This window comes from Pongo pygmaeus, chromosome 9 (assembly GCF_028885625.2).
Source record: "Pongo pygmaeus isolate AG05252 chromosome 9, NHGRI_mPonPyg2-v2.0_pri, whole genome shotgun sequence".
Lineage (NCBI taxonomy): Eukaryota > Metazoa > Chordata > Mammalia > Primates > Hominidae > Pongo > Pongo pygmaeus.
In genome coordinates, this window is record NC_072382.2 from 58,982,218 (window position 1) to 59,001,418 (window position 19,201).

At 38.6% G+C, this 19,201-nt stretch overlaps 1 protein-coding gene and 1 non-coding gene across 3 annotated transcripts in view; both read left to right on the forward strand.

The window, feature by feature from the left end:
- PIK3C2A (phosphatidylinositol-4-phosphate 3-kinase catalytic subunit type 2 alpha) overlaps nucleotides 1-19,201 on the forward strand; it is a 122,971-nt gene that overhangs the window by 83,923 nt on the left and 19,847 nt on the right. For both annotated transcript variants that reach the window (XM_054438784.2, XM_063671117.1), the window contains 10 exons: nucleotides 17-128; nucleotides 497-642; nucleotides 2,881-3,069; nucleotides 3,542-3,635; nucleotides 4,114-4,208; nucleotides 5,182-5,362; nucleotides 8,423-8,527; nucleotides 10,220-10,312; nucleotides 12,182-12,311; nucleotides 17,438-17,574. In XM_054438784.2, coding sequence (XP_054294759.1) covers nucleotides 17-128; nucleotides 497-642; nucleotides 2,881-3,069; nucleotides 3,542-3,635; nucleotides 4,114-4,208; nucleotides 5,182-5,362; nucleotides 8,423-8,527; nucleotides 10,220-10,312; nucleotides 12,182-12,311; nucleotides 17,438-17,574 — 1,282 coding nt within the window. The remainder of the gene's footprint in view (nucleotides 1-16; nucleotides 129-496; nucleotides 643-2,880; nucleotides 3,070-3,541; nucleotides 3,636-4,113; nucleotides 4,209-5,181; nucleotides 5,363-8,422; nucleotides 8,528-10,219; nucleotides 10,313-12,181; nucleotides 12,312-17,437; nucleotides 17,575-19,201) is intronic.
- Nucleotides 7,115-7,226, forward strand: LOC129009077 (U6 spliceosomal RNA). Its single transcript, XR_008492622.1, has one exon. It is a non-coding gene; the product is annotated as a U6 spliceosomal RNA (small nuclear RNA).

Sequence of the window (19,201 nt, forward strand, 5' to 3'; positions counted from 1 at the left end):
TTTTACATCCATGAAGGTTTTTAACATGTGGAACTAAACTTCTATATCTTTGGACTTCATCACATACAAATTCTGTTCCTGGAGCAGTTACCAAAAAAGGATATGTCATGGAAAGAATAGTACTACAGGTAATGGTACTTCTTGACATGTAGAGAGGTGTAAATTTAAATTTCTTCATAAAATGTGTGTGTGTATACCATGATTTGGGTTGTTAAAGAAACCTAACTGATCTTGTTTTAGTCTCAGGATCTATCTTCTATTTTAATACCAATATTTCTGAGAAGCAGTAAAACATGTACTGTACCTATCCCAAGAAATATGTATGTGCTGTTGAGAATTACCAACAATGGTAATCAATTGCAACAAGAAGCATTAATTTAATATTCAATGTAAATACGCCCCGATTGCTAAGAAAAATCTGTTTTCTTAAAGACAAAGAGGTTAATGTGGCAAATACGTAGACTGTAATTTGATCAATTTCTGTTAAATTTTAAAGGTTGATTTTCCTTCTCCTGCATTTGATATTATTTATACAACTCCTCAAGTTGACAGAAGCATTATACAGCAACATAACTTAGAAACACTAGAGAATGATGTAAAAGGGAAACTTCTTGATATTCTTCATAAAGACTCATCACTTGGGTATGTTCTATTTATTCTGTTTTGGGCTAAGTATCTCCTATAATGTAAAAGTCAAGTTAAGGCTTACATTAAATAACCTGATTCTGTTCATGATTTATCAGCTTTCTTGGTGTGGAAAGTTTTCTATTTAACTTACTTTTTTTCCTTTTTTTTTTTTTTTTAATCTACAAAATTTTTGTCTCGAGGGCCAGCTAGTATTTAACTTATTTTTAAAATTATATAAAAAGACTACATAACTGCATAAAATTTTAGAAATTTGTCAAGTCAAACCTTTTTACTTAAACAAAAGGCAAACAATAGACTGGAGACTATATTTACAATAAATATCAAGAGATTTTTTTAACCGTAAGGAACTTTTTCTTATTAATAAGATTAAGACCAAGAACTCAGTAGTCAAGGAGACTAAGTATGAACAAGCAATTTTTTTAGAAAAATACAATACTTTTAAACAATCTGAAAAGATGTTCAATTTCTCAGTAATCAAGGAAATATAAATTAATTCAAGATACCCTCTAACACATCAGAGTGGCAAAAACTAAAATACCTTGTTAAAAGTGTTGATAAGGATACATAAAATGGGAATTATACTATTTGCAGAAGTATAAAAAGCTATGTCTCCTTTGGAGAGCAATTTGGCAAAGTCTACAAGGTTATAATGTGTATATTCTGTGACCCAGCAGTGCCATTTCCAGTTATATAAAACTCTTTTGTATTTGCTTATGGAGTCAAGAATATTCATTGCAGTATTTATTTGGATTATTGAAAAACTGTTCGGAGACTGGGCATGGTGGCTCATGTCTGTACTCTTGACCCTTTGGGAGGCTGAGGTGGGAGGATTGCTTGAGCCCAGGAGTTGGAGACCAACACTGACAATATAGTGAGACCCTGTCTCTACAAAAAAATTAAAAGTAGCCAGGCACAGTGTTGTGCATCTGTAGTCCTAGCGACTCAGGAAGCTGAGGTGGGAGAATTGCTTGAGCCCAGTAGGTCAAGGCTGCAGTGATCCATGATCTCATCACTGCACTGCAGCCTGGGCAACAGAGCAATACCCTGTCTCAAAAAGAAAAAAAAAAAGAAAAAAATTGATTAGAAATGTCCATCAATAGGGATTAAATTAAGGTACATTTATCTGGTAGAGAACCATGTAACTATTAAAAATGAGATTATAGGCTGAACGTGGTGGCTCACGCCTGTAATCTCAGCACTTTGGGAGGCTGAGATGGTGGCACATGCCTGTAATCCCAGCTACTTGGGAGGCTGAGGCAGGAGAATCGCTTGAACCTGGGAGGCGGAGGTTGCAGTGAGCCAAGATTGTGCCACTGCATTCCAGCCTGGGTGACAGAGCGAGATTCCATCTCAAACAAAAATAAAATAAATAAAAATAAATAAAAATGAGATTATAGGTGTATGTACTAATTTTTGAAATAGGTTAGCTGAAGAAAACCAGGAGTAGAATCGCGTATATAGTGTATTACCACGAAAATAAAGGAAAAAAGAGGATCTACATATATCCACGTGTGTGCCTCTGTATGAATAAACTCTCTCTAGAAGAGCATACAAGCTTAGGTGGTTGCCTCTTGGAAGGGGAATTAGAAGGAGAGAGATTTCACTATATACCTTTTGCAGTGTTTGAATTTTTTCATTACTCCACATGAAATGAATAAATTTCAGTGCATGTATATGTATATATATATTTATATATGTATATGGATGGATAGTAAAATAGTGAAATACTTCATTCACGTAAACATTTGTGATTAAGCTTAAAACAATTAGGATCTTCGAAACAAGTCCTTTTCATTTTAAATATTTCTCAATTGAACTGTATAAATATGTTCCAAAATTTTATAGTAGTATTTTTTTTTCATAGCAGTTGATTTTATTTGTACGAAATGGATGAAATCCTTGCTATCTCTTAGGGTGAGATCTGCTTTTTCAACTCTGATTTCTAGTGCCTGGCATCTAGTTAGAGCTCAATAAATTTTTATTATACTGAATTATCCTTCATTTTCCTAACTAAGCCTCTTTTATCAAGACAATCATTTCTCTCAGTTCCCGGATTAGCATTAATTACTGGCATTTGCCATACATTGCATTTTTCTATTCCAAATTAGTATTAATGATTTTATGAAGAAGTAGCTGTCCCAAATAAATAAATTTGTTCTTTGTATTTTTAATCATTGAGATTATATCATTATGCTATCACTGAGAAGTAATTTAATTCTATTATATATGCAGACTTTCTAAAGAAGATAAAGCTTTTTTATGGGAGAAACGTTATTATTGCTTCAAACACCCAAATTGTCTTCCTAAAATATTAGCAAGTGCCCCAAACTGGAAATGGGTTAATCTTGCCAAAACTTACTCATTGCTTCACCAGTGGCCTGCATTGTACCCACTAATTGCATTGGAACTTCTTGATTCAAAGTAAGTCAAATACATTTATTTGCTCTTGTTTTATTGTCTGTTTTTCCAGTAAGGTATGTTGCCAGAAGTATTTCCTTTCCTTTTAACATGAAAGCAATTCAATATAATCCAAATGTGTAAATGTATATTTATACAAACATATCTTCTGCATTGAAGTTGTCAGTAAAGCATTTCATGTCCTTTAAAACTAGCCTAAAGGAAGGGTTAGGTTGTAAATTTTGAATAATTTATATTTTTATGATGTGGGCCAGAATTAATTTTCATAAACTTAAGATTCCTAAATAATCCCTAAATTGAATCTGTATAGCACAATAAGATTGTCTTCTTACAAAAAGAAGAAATACATTGCTTTTGCATAAAAGAGATATCTTAGTGTTCTTTGTCAGGACCAGATTGAGATTGTGTTTTCAAGAAACACAGCTTCACTGGAAAGAAATCACTGTCCAATCTTGGTTTTATGGTAATCTTCTAGATTTGCTGATCAGGAAGTAAGATCCCTAGCTGTGACCTGGATTGAGGCCATTAGTGATGATGAGCTAACAGATCTTCTTCCACAGTTTGTACAAGTGAGTTTTTTACTAGATTACCTCCCTTTATACTTTCACTCTAGTTTTTTATGGGAACTTGCTAAGGGATCCCCCTTCTGTTTAGATTAAAAGTCGTTTTGTAGTGTGGGAACATTGAGGGGCATTGCATTTGGATTTAGTGTGAATTTTTTCCCACTATTGTCATCTGCCCCATTTGAATATTGTATATAGGTACCTGTATTTTTAGTTTTCAGACTTTTTAGAACAAACCAGACTTGAGCTTTTCCTTGATTTTTCTTTACTGGTGAGTTCAACATAGCTAATGAATGTTACTCTATACTTTTGTGCTTGATTTAATTAGTTTGGCATAGGTTAATTCATCTATTTAATTTTTATAAGTATCATCTTTCATCAGTAAGAGTAATACTTGCTTTATATAGTTTCTCTTTTGATAGTTTTATTGGCACAATTTAGTATGGGTCAGACCACTAATAATTCTTATTTTCTTTTACTGTAGGCTTTGAAATATGAAATTTACTTGAATAGTTCATTAGTACAATTCCTTCTGTCCAGGGCATTGGGAAATATCCAGATAGCACACAATTTATATTGGTAAGATTTAAATTTTATTAATTACCATATTTCCATTCCTAGAATTTATAGAAATGGCATACCCTGTAAGTCTAAATGGCATGCCACACTACTTATTGTGGATACCAGATATTTTATTGAAGGTATTATTTTAAAGGAGCTAAATTTACCCTCTAATGCAAAAATTTGAAAACCCTCATTGCAAAAATTTGGTGTCTTATAGCTCTGTAATAATGAATGGGTTTCAACTTGCTTATATAGCTTAAAATAAATTTCTTGTTATCAAAAATTGAGGCCAAGCGTGGTGGCTCATGCTTGTAATCCCAGCACTTTGGGAGGCTGAAGCTAGTGGATCGCTTGATCTCAGGAGTTTAAGACCAGCCTAACAATCGTGGTGAAACCTCATCTCTACCAAAAATATAAAAAATTAGCTGAACATGATGGCATGTGCCTGTGGTCCCAGCTAGTTGGGATGCTGAGGTGGGAGGATTGCTCGAGCCTGGGAGGTGAAGGTTGCAGTGAGGCAAGATCACGCCACTGGACTCGAGCCTGGGCAACAGAGCCAGACCTGGTCTCAAAAAAAAAAAAAGAAAAAAAAAATTGAACTTGTTATTTTTCAGAGAGGTTCACCTAGTTCTTATAAGTGACTAACATGGCCGGGCGCGGTGGCTCACACCTGTAATCCCAGCACTTTGGGAGGCTGAAGCGGGCGGATCACAAGGTCAGGAGATCGAGACCATCCTGGCTAACACGGTGAAACCCCGTCTCTACTAAAAATACAAAAAATTAGCCAGGCGTGGTGATGGGCGCCTATAGTCCCAGCTACTCGGGAGGCTGAGGCAGGAGAATGGCGTGAACCCAGGAGGCGGAGCTTGCAGTGAGCCGAGATGGCGCCACTGCACTCCAGCCTGGGCGACGAGTGAGACTCCGTCTCAAAAAAAAAAAAAACAAAAAAAACCAAGAAGTGACTAACATAAATATTTTGCTGTATTAGGCTTCTCAAAGATGCCCTGCATGATGTACAGTTTAGTACCCGATACGAACATGTTTTGGGTGCTCTCCTGTCAGTAGGAGGAAAACGACTTAGAGAAGAACTTCGAAAACAGACGAAACTTGTACAGCTTTTAGGAGGAGTAGCAGAAAAAGTAAGGCAGGCTAGTGGATCAGCCAGACAGGTATGTACCCATAAAAGGTAATATAAATGTGTTGATGTTAAAGGAAGGATCTTTATGGTGCTGACTAATTAAGTTGCTATTCTTTATTGGTAGACTCCCAGTAGAACTCTAACTATACCCATGCTATTTGGGGCAGATAAATTCAAAGATTGTTTAAAATATATAGGAACATATTTCACAACCTATTAAAATCAGTGATTTTCCCATGTTTATTTATTTACATGCTTATTTATTCCTTTCTGATGAAAATTGTTTTCTTGAATTCCTTTACCTCCACTATCAAAGTCCACAGTATTTTCATCACACCACAAAGAAAGCATGTCCCCATTTTCCCCTCCCAGCCACTAAACTGTTTTCTGTCAATATGGATACATCTATACTTCTATATGGATATTCTGGACACTTCATGGCCTTTTCTGTCTAGTTTCTTTCACTTAGCATAAAGTTTTCAGAGTTCATCTATGTTCCAGCATGTTTACTACATGCTGTTTTTGGTTGAATAATATTACATTGTGTGGATATACCACATTTTGTTTAAACATTCATCAGTTGGTGGACATTTGGGTTGTTTCCACTTTTTGACTATTAATAATACTGCTGGCCAGGCGTGGTGGCTCATGCCTGTAATCCCAGCACTTTGGGAGACCCAGGCGGGCAGATCACGAGTTCAGGAGATCGAGACCATCCTGGTTAACACGGTGAAACCCCGTCTCTACTAAAAATACAAAAAATTAGCCAGGCATGGTGGCAGGCGCCTGCAGTCCCAGCTACTCGGGAGGCTGAGGCAGGAGAATGGGATGAACCCGGGAGGCGGAGCTTGCAGTGAACCGAGATCGCGCCGCTGTACTCCAGCCTGGGCGACAGAGCAAGACTCTGTCTCAAAAAAAAAAAAAAAAGAATAATACTGCTATGAATATTCATGTATAAATTTTTGTTTAAACAACTGTTTTCACTTAGGAATGGCATAGCTGGGTCATATGGTAGTTCTGTGCTTAACTTTTTGGGGAATCATAGAATTATTGTCTGTAGCAGCTATATCATTTTACATTCCCACCAGCAATATAGAAGGGTTCCAGTTTCACCACATCCTCACCAACATTGTTTTTTTTCCTGTTTTTTGATTATAGCCATTCTAGTGGGTGTGAAGCAGTATCTTTTTGTGGTCTTGATTTGAATTTCCCTAGTGACTAATGATATTGAGCACATTCTCATATGTTTATTGGCCATTTGTATTTCTTCTTTGGAGAAATATCTATTCAAAGTCCTTTGTCCATTTTAAATTAGACTGTCTTTTTGTTGTTGAGTTGTAAGAGTTATTTATATATTTTGGATACTAGACCTTTATCACATACACTATTTGCAAATATTTTTTTCATTCTGCAATTGTCTTTTTAATTCCTTAATAGTGTCCTTTAGTATATTAATACAAAAATGTTTAAGTTTGATGAAGTCCAGTTTATCTATTTTTTTTCTTTTGTGGCTCATGCTTTTAGTGTCGTATCTAAGAATCCATCATCAAATCTAATGCCATAAAGATGTACACCTGTGTTTTCTTCTAAGCTTTTCTAATTTTAGCTCTTATGTTTAGGTCTTTGATCCATTTTGAGTTAATTTTGGTATGTGGTATGAAGTAGAGGCCCAACTTTATTCTTTTGAATGAGGTTATCCAGTTGTCTTAGCACCATTTGTTAAAGAGACCCCCTCCTTCCTCTTGATTGGTTTTGGCGTACTTGTCAAAAATCAGTTGACCCTGTGCTTGCTTCGGCAACACATATACTAAAATTGGAATGATACAGAGAAGATTAGCATGGCCCCTACACTAGGATGACATGCAAATTCGTGAAGTGTTCTGTTAAAAATTTTTAAATAAAAAAACAGTTGACCACATATATGGGTTTATTTCTAGACTCTCAATTCTATATCATTCATCTATATGTCTATCCATATGCTATATTTGTTTTTTTCTTTTTTTCCTTTTTTTCCTTGAGATAAGGTCTCTCTCTCTTGCCTAGGCTGGAGTGCAGTGGCGTGATCACAATTCACCACAGCCTCAGCCTCCTGGGCTCAAGTGATCTTCTCGCTTCAGCCTCTCAAGTAGCTGGGACCACAGGTGTTTGCCACCATGCCTGTCTTTTTTTTTTTTTTCTTGTAGGGACAGGGTTTTGCCATGTTGCCCAGGCTGGTCTTGAACTCCTGGGCTCAAGCAGTCCTCCCATTTTGGCCTCCCAAAGTCCTAGGATTACAGATATGAGCCATCCACCCAGCCTGTACTTTTTTTAATTACCATAGTTTTATAGTAAGTTTTGAAATTGGACAATGTAAGTCCTCCTACTTTGTTCTTTTTCATTATTATTTTATTATTTTTGGCTATTCAGGGGACACTTGCAATTTCATATGAATTTTAGGAACCGTGTATCCATTGCTGCAAAAAGGCAGTTGGAATTTTGATAAGAATTATAGATTAATTTGGGGAAATATTACATACAATCTTAATTATAAACTATTACCTTTGTATACATTGTTTACCTGTTTTCTCTTTACTAAACAATACTGCAATGAGCTGTGGTTGGTGTGTACATTTTTACTTCTTTGCTAGTATTTCTTTCAGAAAATTCCTACAGGTGAAATAGCTGAGTCAAGAGCGACATGTATTTTTAGTTATAATAGTTGTTACATTGCTCTACAAAAGAAGCTACACCTGTGTACACCTCTCTCCCTACCAATAAATTATGAAATTGTTTCCTAACACAGGATGTTGTTTTAAATTTTCATCTGATAGGTGAAAAACTGCATTCATTTTTGTTTGGTTTCTATTTCTTTGACTATTAGTGAGCTTTAACATTTTCATATATATTGGTTGGCCAAATGTACCTTTGCCTACTATATTTATAGCCTTTGGCCATTCTAGTTTTACAGTAAAAATTAACTCTCTTTAGTAACAACCTTTTTTTCACCGTTTGACAACTGGGCATTTTATAAATTGTATCTGCAGCATAACTTGTCTGAAAAATAGATCTTCATTTTCATTATGTACTTACAGTATCACATCTCTTTCTATAGGTTGTTCTCCAAAGAAGTATGGAACGAGTACAGTCCTTTTTTCAGAAAAATAAATGCCGTCTCCCTCTCAAGCCAAGTCTAGTGGCAAAAGAATTAAATATTAAGGTGACACATAAAATACTTATAAGTTCATATTACATTTGAAAATAATAGGAAGAAGGCAAATGGGCAGGTATGCTTAAGGCAAATGAAGGTAAAACCTGCATAGGTTGGTTATAAGCATGGATGGTTGTGATTAGGATCCATATTTATCTTAGCATATTTTTTTACCTAACCACCATTCCTGGAAAAAAAAAAAGTATAAAATTATTTACTGCCTTGGGCTTCATTTTTTTAAATTGGTCTCACCGTCTTTTTTTATTTATTTATTTATTTATTTGAGACAAAGTCTCACTCTGTTGCCCAAGCTGGAGTGCAGTGGTGTGATCTCGACTCACTGCAACCTCCACCTCCCAGGTTCAAGCGATTCTCCTGCCTCATCCTCCTGAGTAGCTGGGACTACAGGCACACGCCACCATGCCCAGCTAATTTTTGTATTTTTAGTAGAGATGGGGTTTCACTTTGTTGACCAGGCTGGTCTCGAACTCCTGACCTCGTGATTCGCCCACCTCGGCCTCCCAAAATGCTGAGATTACAGGCATGAGCCACCATGCCTGGCCTTTTTTTTTTTTTTTTTTTTTGAGTTGGAGTCTTGCTCTGTCACCCAGGCTGGAATGCAATGGTGCAATCTCGGCTCACTGCGACCTCCGCCTCCCGGGTTCAAGCAATTCTCCTGCCTCAGCCTCCCAAGTGGCTGGGATTACAGGTGCCTGCCACCACGCCCGGCTAATATTTGTATGTTTAGTAGAGACGGGGTTTCGCCGTGTTAGCCAGGCTGGTCTTGAACTCCTGACCTCAGGTGAGCCACCATGCCCAGCTGGTCTCACTGTCTTAAATTAGCTTTTTAGTCAGTTTCATTTTAAAAGTAAGATTTGATCATTGCTAATAAAATTTTTAGTTTTTGTGAATACTTCCATGGCTAATTAATTAAAATAGAACCATAAACCATAAACAGAAGAATGGAGGTCTCAGATCACAGTGATTTAGAAGAAGGAAAAAGATATCACAAGATTTTGTGTTCTGTTGATGGATTGAGACGTTTACAAAGCTCAAACTTTAAAAGTTTGTGTCTCAAGTTTTTGCTTCTCTGCCTAGCGAGATGATATTTTAGTCATATATGCTATGTTAAAGTTTCAAAAAGTATTTTTGCATATCTGTTAATCTTCCAGAGAGTCTAGAAAAGCAATTCTAAATTAGCCGGGTGTGGTGGTGGGTGCCTGTAATCCCAGCTACTCGGGAGGCTGAGGCAGGAGAATTGCTTGAACCCGGGAGGCAGAGATTGCAGTGAACTGAGATTGCACCATTGCAGTCCAGCCTGGGCAACAAGAGCAAAACTCTATCTCAAAAATAAATAAATAAAATGAAAAAGCAATTCTCATGTGTTATTTCATTTGCTGTAATTCAAAGGAACAGGTGTTTAGCTGGGCGTATTGGTGCATGCCTGTAGTCCCAGCTACTCAGGAGGCTGAGGCAGGAGGGTCGCTTGAGCCCAGGAGTTAGAGGTTGTGGGAAGCTATGGTTGCATCACTGCATTCCAGCCTGGGTAACAAAGCAAGATGCTGTCTCTAACAGAAATAAAAATAAAAAATAAATCTAAAAACAAGACACGAAGAAGTGAAAGGGGAAATGCGTAGGACAAAAAAAATTCTAAATCCATTTTCATTTATCTTTCTAATGCTTAACATGTTGTATTTGCAGTCGTGTTCCTTCTTCAGTTCTAATGCTGTCCCCCTAAAAGTCACAATGGTGAATGCTGACCCTATGGGAGAAGAAATTAATGTCATGTTTAAGGTGAGTAAATAATGTTACTATTTTTTAATGGCAATTTAGAAATTTTTTTATCAAATTACTTTCCCAAAATTGCAAAGGTGATTTTGTTTAATTTTTTTATTATTATTTATTTATCTATTTTTACACAGGGTCTTGCTCTGACGCTCAGGCTGGGGTGCAGTGGTGCAATCTCGGCTTACTGCAACCTCCACATCCTGGGTTCAAGTGATTCTCCTGCCTCAGCCTCCCAAGTAGCTGAGATTACAGGCACCTGCCACCATGCCTGGCTAATTTTTGTATTTTTTAGTAGAGACGGGGTTTCACCATGTTGGCCAGGCTGGTCTTGAACTCCTGACCTCAGGTGATCCACCCACCACAGCCCCCCAGAGTGCTGGGATTACAGGTGTGAGCCATCGCGCCCAACCAAAAATTTTACGTGTTTTCATCATGATTTGTGTATTTTGAAGACAGGATGAAGAATTTTAGTTTAATTCAATGAGTTTCACATGTGGAGGTTCATAAAGATTGCTTCTACTGAACCACCTTTGATATATATATAATAAATTGCTTTGTTTTTTTGGTTTTTTTTTGAGACAGAGTTTGCTCTTGTTGCCCAGGCTGGAGTGCAATGGCGTGATCTCAGCTCACTGCAACCTTCACCTCCCTGGTTCATGCAGTTCTCCTGCTTCAGCCTCCCAAGTAGCTGGGATTACAGACATGTGCCACCACGCCCGACTAATTTTTTTACTTTTAGTACAGACGGGGTTTCGCCATGTTGGCCAGGCTGGTCTCGAACTCCTAACTTCAAGTGATCTGCCCGTCTTGGCCTCCCAAAGTGCTGGGATTACAGGCGTTAGCCACCGTGCCCAGCCAAGTTTTAATATTTTTTAAGGCAAATTCTCCTTATTCCTTTCCATAATTTTCTTGGCTAGTGTCAGAATGTATTCATTATTATGTGTTTTTAAATTATTTTATCCAGTTTAAAGAAAATGAAAACTTGTTCAGGTTTTAGTTAAAAAGTAATTCATTTTGGGGGGTTTTTTTAAGTAAACTTTTCATTTTGAGACAATTATAGCTTCATAGGCAATTGTAACAAACTGTACAGAGGAATCCTGTGTACTCTTCTTCATAGTAACATCTTGTATAACTGTAGTACAGAAACACAATCAGGATATTGGCATTGATACAGTCAAAATGTAGAACATTTCATCATCCCACAGATTCTCCATGTTGCCTTTTTAGAAAGGTGGCTCATGCCTATAATCCCAGCACTTTGGGAGGCCGAGGCAGGCAGATCACCTGAGGTCAGAAGTTCGAGACCAGCCTGGCCAACATGGTGAAACCCCATCTCTACTAAAAATACAAAAATTAGCCAGGTGTGGTGGCAGGCGTCTATAATCCTAGCTACTCAGGAGGCTGAGGCAGGAGAGTCAGTTGAACCTAGGAGGCAGAGGTTGCAGTGAGCCGAGATGACTCCTCTGCACTCCAGCCTGGGCGATAGAGCGAGACTCAGTCTCAAAAAATAAATAAATAAATAAATAAATAAATAATTGAATATAATTCACATACCATAAAACTTAACCTTTTAAAGTGTACAGTTCAGGGAACTGAGATATGAAGAGGTTAAGTACCTTTCCCTAGAATGCTGCAGAAAAATAAAAAGGCAGTTCTGTTCCTTTTATAGGTGTGTGCAACCATGCCCAGCTAATTTTTGTGTTTTTAGTAGAGGCGGGGTTTCCATCATGTTGGCCAGGCTGATCTCGAACTCCTGACCTCAGGTTTTCTGCCCACTTTGGCCTCCCAAAGTGCTGGGATTACAGCTTTCATAGTATGTAATCTGTTAAGTCTTTTGGAGATGTACAAGTTTCATTTTGTTTCCTTGATTTCAAGGTTGGTGAAGATCTTCGGCAAGATATGTTAGCTTTACAGATGATAAAGATTATGGATAAGATCTGGCTTAAAGAAGGACTAGATCTGAGGATGGTAATTTTCAAATGTCTCTCAACTGGCAGAGATCGAGGTAAGTTTATTAGCTGTGTCTTGATGTCTAATTTTTTTCCTTGAACTTAGCTTAAAGTGTACCTGCCCTAAAGGTCCTGATGCAGATACCCTGGTGTCACAGTTGTTTCTTATTTTAATCCAGTGTTACTTTATTCATTCAGTTGCTCATAATTAAGTGTCTTTTAAAAATAACTTAGTGGCCGGGCTTAGTGGCTCATGCCTGTAATCCCAGCACTTTGGGAGGCCGAGGTGGGTGGATCACATGAGGTCAGGAGTTTGAGACCAACCTGGGCAACATGGTGAAACCCTGTTTCTACTAAAAATGCAAAAATTAGCCAGGTGTGGTGGTGTGCCCCTGTAATCCCAGCTGCTTGGGAGGCTGAGATGGGAGAATAGCTTGAACTTGGGAGACGGAGGCTGCAGTGAGCCGAGATTGCATCACTGTATTCTAGCCTCAGTGACAGAGTGAGACTCTATCTCAAAATAAATTAAAAAAAAATTTTTTTAACTTAGTGTAGCCTAAATAAATGCTTTGCAGTAATCAGAGGTGTCCATTAATTGACCCAGTGAGGACTTTATGGTCTTTAGCTTTTAAACTTAAAAATAATGCCGTATCTCTGGGTGCAGTGGCTCTCACCTGTAATCCCAGCATTTTAGGAGGCCGAGGCAGGAGGATCACTTGAGTCTAGGAGTTTGAGACCAGCCCGGGCAACACAGGGAGATCCTGTCTCTACAAAAAGAAATAAATAGTCTCAGCTACTCTGGAGGATGGGGTGAGAGGATTACTTGAGCCTAGGAGGTTAAGGCTTCAGTGAACCATGATCATGCTACTGCACTCCAACCCGGGTAAAACAGTGAGACCTTGTCTCAAAACCAAATTAAATAAGGCCATATCTAAGTTAAATCAACTTTGATTTCATTTTTATAAAATAAAGTCATACAAAGTTATTTTCTACTAATAGCAGATTTCTATCTTACTGTTTATTGAACTGTTTTGAAATAATGGATGTAAAACATCCTAATATCTGATACGTATTATGTGCTCAGTAAATGGCAGCCATCATTATTCTTATTCAACAAATGTTTGTTGTTTACCATCTATAAAATGGCAAGAATATGTGGTACTCATATTTTAGAAGGAAGCAATAATACGTACAAGTAATCAGAGTATGCTTTCATAAGCTGAAAGCTCTAAAAGTTGTAAAGGCAATACCGTCAGGTTTTAAAGGAAAGATCATCCGCTGTTGGCGGAAATGAGAAACACTTCATAAATTCTATGCATAGGCACTAGGAAATCACCTGAAAGATAATCATCCTTCCAATATTTGCCATTCATTTTATGCTTAAATGCCTATAGTGAAGGGGAATTCACTGCATTTCAAGGCAGTTCATTCTATCCTGTGTAGCTCTGATAGCTATAGATTTCTTTTTCATATTCAGGTGATTAATGGGAACTGAGTCCTGGTGTCTTTTACCCATTGGTTCCAGTTCTGTTCAGACTATGATATAATTAAGTTAAATCCGTCTTCACCCTTACCAGTAGTGTGGCCTCAGATTCTGAATTCCAAATTCTTCAGCCATTTATGAAATATTACTTTAAATTACCTTATCACCTTATTATTCTCCTTGCAAATGGTTCAGGTAATCTGTTGTCTCTAAGAATGGCACCTGGATTTTGTAGAATACAAAAGGGTGGGCATAGTGTCACACATGTGAAACTATTCATAAATAAAATCAGTAAGTCGTCATCATACCAGCTTCTGCTAAGCCATGTCTTGGCCATCCTGCAACTTGTACATTCTCTTTTTCTTTTCTTTCTTTTTTCAGAGATGGGATCTTACTCTGTCATCCAGGCTGGAGTGCAGTGGTGTGATCATAGCTCACTGCAGCCTCAAACTCCTGGGCTCAAGCAGTCCACTTGCCTCAGCCTCCCAAAATTAGCTGGATATGATGGCATGCACCTGTGACATGCCACCACACCCAGCTAATTTTTAAAATTTTTCATAAAGGCAGGGGTCTCACTATGTTGTTGAGGCTGGCCTCGAACTGGTCTCACGAAATCTTACCACCTCAGGCTCCCAAGCAGCAGGGAGTGTAGGCATGCACCACTGTGTCCAGCTACGTACTTGTACATTTTTGTGTCTTAGAACCATGTGTAGGACATTAGCTATTAACTTTGTTATAGTTGATACACTACTTTTCAATTTGTCGAGTTCATTTTAAAAACCTGATTTTTGAGTGTTACAGCTCTTTTAGAATTCACATAGCAGAGGCCAGGCGCAGTGGCTCATGCCTGTAATCCCAGCACTTTGGGAGGCCGAGGTGGGCAGATCCCTTGAGGCCAGAAGTTTGAGACCACCCTAGCCAATATGGTGAAACCTCACCTCTACTAAAAATACAAAAAATTAGCCAGGCGTGGTGGTGCACGTCTGTAGTCCTGGCTGCTGGGAGGCTCAGGCACTAGAATCACTTGAATCCGGGAGGCAGAGGTTGCAGTGAGCCCAGGTGGCGCCACTGCACTCCAGCCTGGAAAACAGCGTGAGACTCTGTCTCAGAAAACAACCAGAAAAAAAGGAGCCAAATGAATTCATTCTGCCATATGTAACTAGACTACTAGAATTAGAATCTGGCCCCACATACTTTCTATTGGGGTACCTGGCAGCCTTGGTCAACTTCTATTTCCTCCAATCCTTTGTCCAAAGCAGAGCTCTGTTTTCATATATTTTATTTTAACACAAATGCATCTCCTTCATTTTAAAAATGTATCAATTAATATTTTAATTGTATAAATAATATTTGCACATAGTAGGATATCCAGATAGCGTATAGTAGAATAAATTGAAAAGTAAATGTTCGTTTTCTCTCATACCTTCATCCTCAATTCTAGGTACCCTGTTTCCACAATATAACTACTTGTGTAGCCTTCTGGAAATGTTTTGTGTATATTCTAATATGCACAACCATCCTTCTTTTCAAACACAGAATTACAGTTCTCCATCTGGATTTTGTCTTTAACATTATTTTTGAGATCTTTCTATCAAAGCACATAATTCCTCCCTCATTGTCTTCTTTTGTGTAAATATCACATAATTTATTTGTTTGATACTTGTTTTATTTTATTTTTTTATTTTTTGAGACGGAGCCTTGCACTATTGCCCAGGCTGGAGTGCAGTGGCGCCATCTCGGCTCACTGCAAGCTCCACCTCCTGGGTTCATGCCATTCTCCTGCCTCAGCCTCCCGAGTAGCTGGGACTACAGGCTCCTGCCACCATACCTGGCTAATTTTTTTGTACTTTTAGTAGAGACGGGGTTTCACCATGTTAGCCAGGATGGTCTAGATCTCCTGACCTTGTGATCTGCCCACCTCGGCCTCCCAAAGTGCTGGGATTACAGGCATGAGCCACCACACCCGGCAGATACTTGTTTTAAAGGAGTCAGAGAGAAAACAAAAAACAATTTGTTCAACCAGGCATTTATATTTCAATTAGGAGGCCAAAATATATACTTGAGATTTAATCATATCACAAGGTCAGTCTTCATCTGTTCTTCCTTTTGAAAGTGCTAATGTATTCTGGAAGATTCTTATCTTGCCCAAATCTATGATCAAAGAAATTTTTTTGTGCTGAAGTGGGACAGTGTGTATCTTATATGTAACTTTACCAGCTAGGTCAGTGTCTTCTTGTTTGTAATTAAAATAGTTTTCCTCGCTGGGCACGGTGGCTCACGCCTGTAATCCCAGCACTTTGGGAAGCTGAGACAGGTGGATCACTGAAGGTTGGGAGTTCAAGACCAGCCTGGCCAACATGGTGAAACCCCATCTCAACTAAAAATAAATAAATAAATACAAAAATTAGCTGGGCATGGTGTTGGGCACCTGTGATCTCAGCTAGTTTTCCTTTGGGGATTAGTACATGGATGTACAGACTAGAGAGTCTCAAATAGTCAAAATTGATGTTTACATGTTAGATACTTTTGAAAATAACAATTTTGATTGGCAGCCAGACTTGATTTTTTTTATTTTTTATTTTTTTTGAAGACAGGGTCTCGCTGTCGCCCAGGCTGGAGCGCAGTGCTGTCATCTTGACTCACTGCAACCTCTGTCTCCTGGGTTCAAGTAATTCTCATGCATCAGCCTCCAAAGTAGCTGGGACTGCAGGTGTGTGTCACCATGCCTGGTTAATGTTTATATTTTTAGTAGTGGTGGGGTTTTGCTGTGTTGGCCAGGATGGTCTCAAACTCCTGAGCTCAAGTGATCCACCCACCTCAGCCTCCAAAAGTGCTGGGATTACAGGCATGAGCCACCATGCCTGGCCAGACTTGATTTTTTTTTTTTTTTTTTTTGAGATAGAGTCTGGCTCTGTTGCCCAGGCTGGAGTGCAATAGTGCTATCTTGGCTCACTGCAACCTCTGCCTCCCGGGTTCAAGGGATTCTCCTGCCTCAGCCTCCTGAGTAGCTGGGATTACAGGTGCCCACGACCACACCCAGCTAATTTTTGTATTTTTAGTAGAGACGGGGTTTTGCCATGTTGGCCAGGCTGGTCTTAAACTCCTGACCTCAAGCAATCCACCCGCCTCAGCCTCCCAGAGTGCTGGGATTGCAGGCTTGAGTCACTGCACCCAGCCAGACTTGAATTTTTTTGAAAGTAACAATTGCTAGCTGGTTTCTTATGTCAAAAATTAAAAACTATAACTTTTTAAAAGGCATGCAGCCATAAAAAAGAATGAGTTCATATCCTTTGCAGGGACATGAATGAAGCTGGAAGCCATCATTCTCAGCAAACTAACACAGGAACAGAAAACCAGACACCTCATGTTCCCACTCATATGTGGGAGTTGAACAGTGAGAACACATGGACACAGGGAGGGGAACATCACACACCGGGGCCTGTTGGCAGGTGGGAGGCAAGGGGAGGAAGAGCATTAGGACAAATACCTAATGTATGCGGAGCTTAAAACCTAAATGATGGGTTGATAGGTGTAGCAAACCACCATGGCACATGTATACCTATGTAACAAACCTGCACATTCTGCACATGTATCCCAGAACTTAAAGTAAAATTTAAAAAGTAATAATAATTTTTAAAAATGTTTAAAGGCTTACTTTGGGGAGACAGTTTTACATAGCTTAATATTTTATCATTAAAGGCATGGTGGAGCTGGTTCCTGCTTCCGATACGCTCAGGAAAATCCAAGTGGAATATGGTGTGACAGGATCCTTTAAAGATAAACCACTTGCAGAGTGGCTAAGGAAATACAATCCCTCTGAAGAAGAATATGAAAAGGTAATTAGCATGTCTCCTCATTCGAAAAAGCTTCGTCAAAAATGTATTACAAAGGTTTTAAGTTCTTTCATATTCCAGCTGTGGTGACCAAATAGTCATTTAGTCTAAGTCGGGAAAAGAGCATCTTTTTCTAAGTATAGGAAAGAATGTAAAACAGAATGCATTTAATGGCAGGAATCTGAGTGAAACCAATGCTAAATTACGCCCCCAAAAATTTCCAAACACATACTTAGAGGCCAGCAAAACAGAGGCATTTTTCTAACCCAGAATGTTATATTTCCCAAAGGTCTTGGAAGAAGGTAGCGAAATGAGTAAAATGGGCTGCATCATGTGGTAGTTAAGAACATAAATTAGGGGCCAAACTCTCTGGGTTTGAATTCAGGTCCCATCCCAAGTCACTCAGCAACAGGGCCTTATGCAAAATTTTTTTTTTTTTTTTTTTGAGATGGAGTCTCACTCTGTTGGCCAGGCTGGAGTGCAGTGGCGCCATCTCGGCTCACTGCAACCTCCGCCTCCCAGGTTCACGCCATTCTGCCTCCGCCTCCCGGGTTCACGCCATTCTGCCTCAGCCTCCCGAGTAGCTGGGACTACAGGCACCCACCACCACGCCCAGCCAATTTTTTGTATTTTTAGTAGAGGTGGGGTTTCACTGTGTTAGCCAAGATGGTCTCGATCTCCTGACCTTGTGATCCGCCCGCTTCGGTCTCCCAAAGTGCTGGGATTACAGGCGTGAGCCACCGCACCTGACCTATGCAAATTATTTAACATCTTTGTGCCTCAGTGACCTCTGCTATAAAGTATTGTATATATTATGGTATTATAGCATATACTATGGCTGTAAACATAAGCATTGAGATTTTTGTGAAAATTAAATGATTTAATATATATGAAGCACTGCATAGTGAAAGTTGTATAATTGATAGCTCTTATTACTGGAAACATCAATTTTCTGTTTTACTATTATTTGGAATTACATGTGAGGAAAGGGCAATCTTTCAGGACATAGGCCTCTAATGATCCTAACTTGGCCTAAGGAAGACCCAAGAAAACTGAGTGGTGATGTAGGAAGACTCCCTTTTTAATGTCATGGAGCTGCCTAGTTTATGTTTCATTAATGGATCACCTTTATAGACATACACGTGCCATCTGTTGACCTACAAAGCTAATGCAGGGGAATTTTGACCTTTGTTAGATCTTTTAAACTGTGAAATCACTCTCTTTTCATACTACTTTGTGGTCTGGGGAAAAAAAGCAGTGCAGCAGAAGCCAATACTTGTTTTAGTAATGTTGGCCCTTTTGTGATTCCTGGTAAGGAAATAATTGCCAAGTAGCATACATTAAGCATCTTTTATGAATTTGGCTTTTTAATGTGATTTAATAAGTAAGAGAGAATATAACTTAGTGAAGTCATATTGCCTGGATTTGAATCCTCACTCTGCCACTTAACAATTAGGTGATCTTGGACAAACAACCTCTCTCTGTTTCAGTTTTCCATCTGTACAATGGTTATGATGATAGTACCTAAGTCATTGATTGTTGTGAGATTCTAAATATGTTAATGTATATACACACACATACATATACACACATACGCAGAGAAGTGCCTGGTTTGTGCTAAATGCTATAT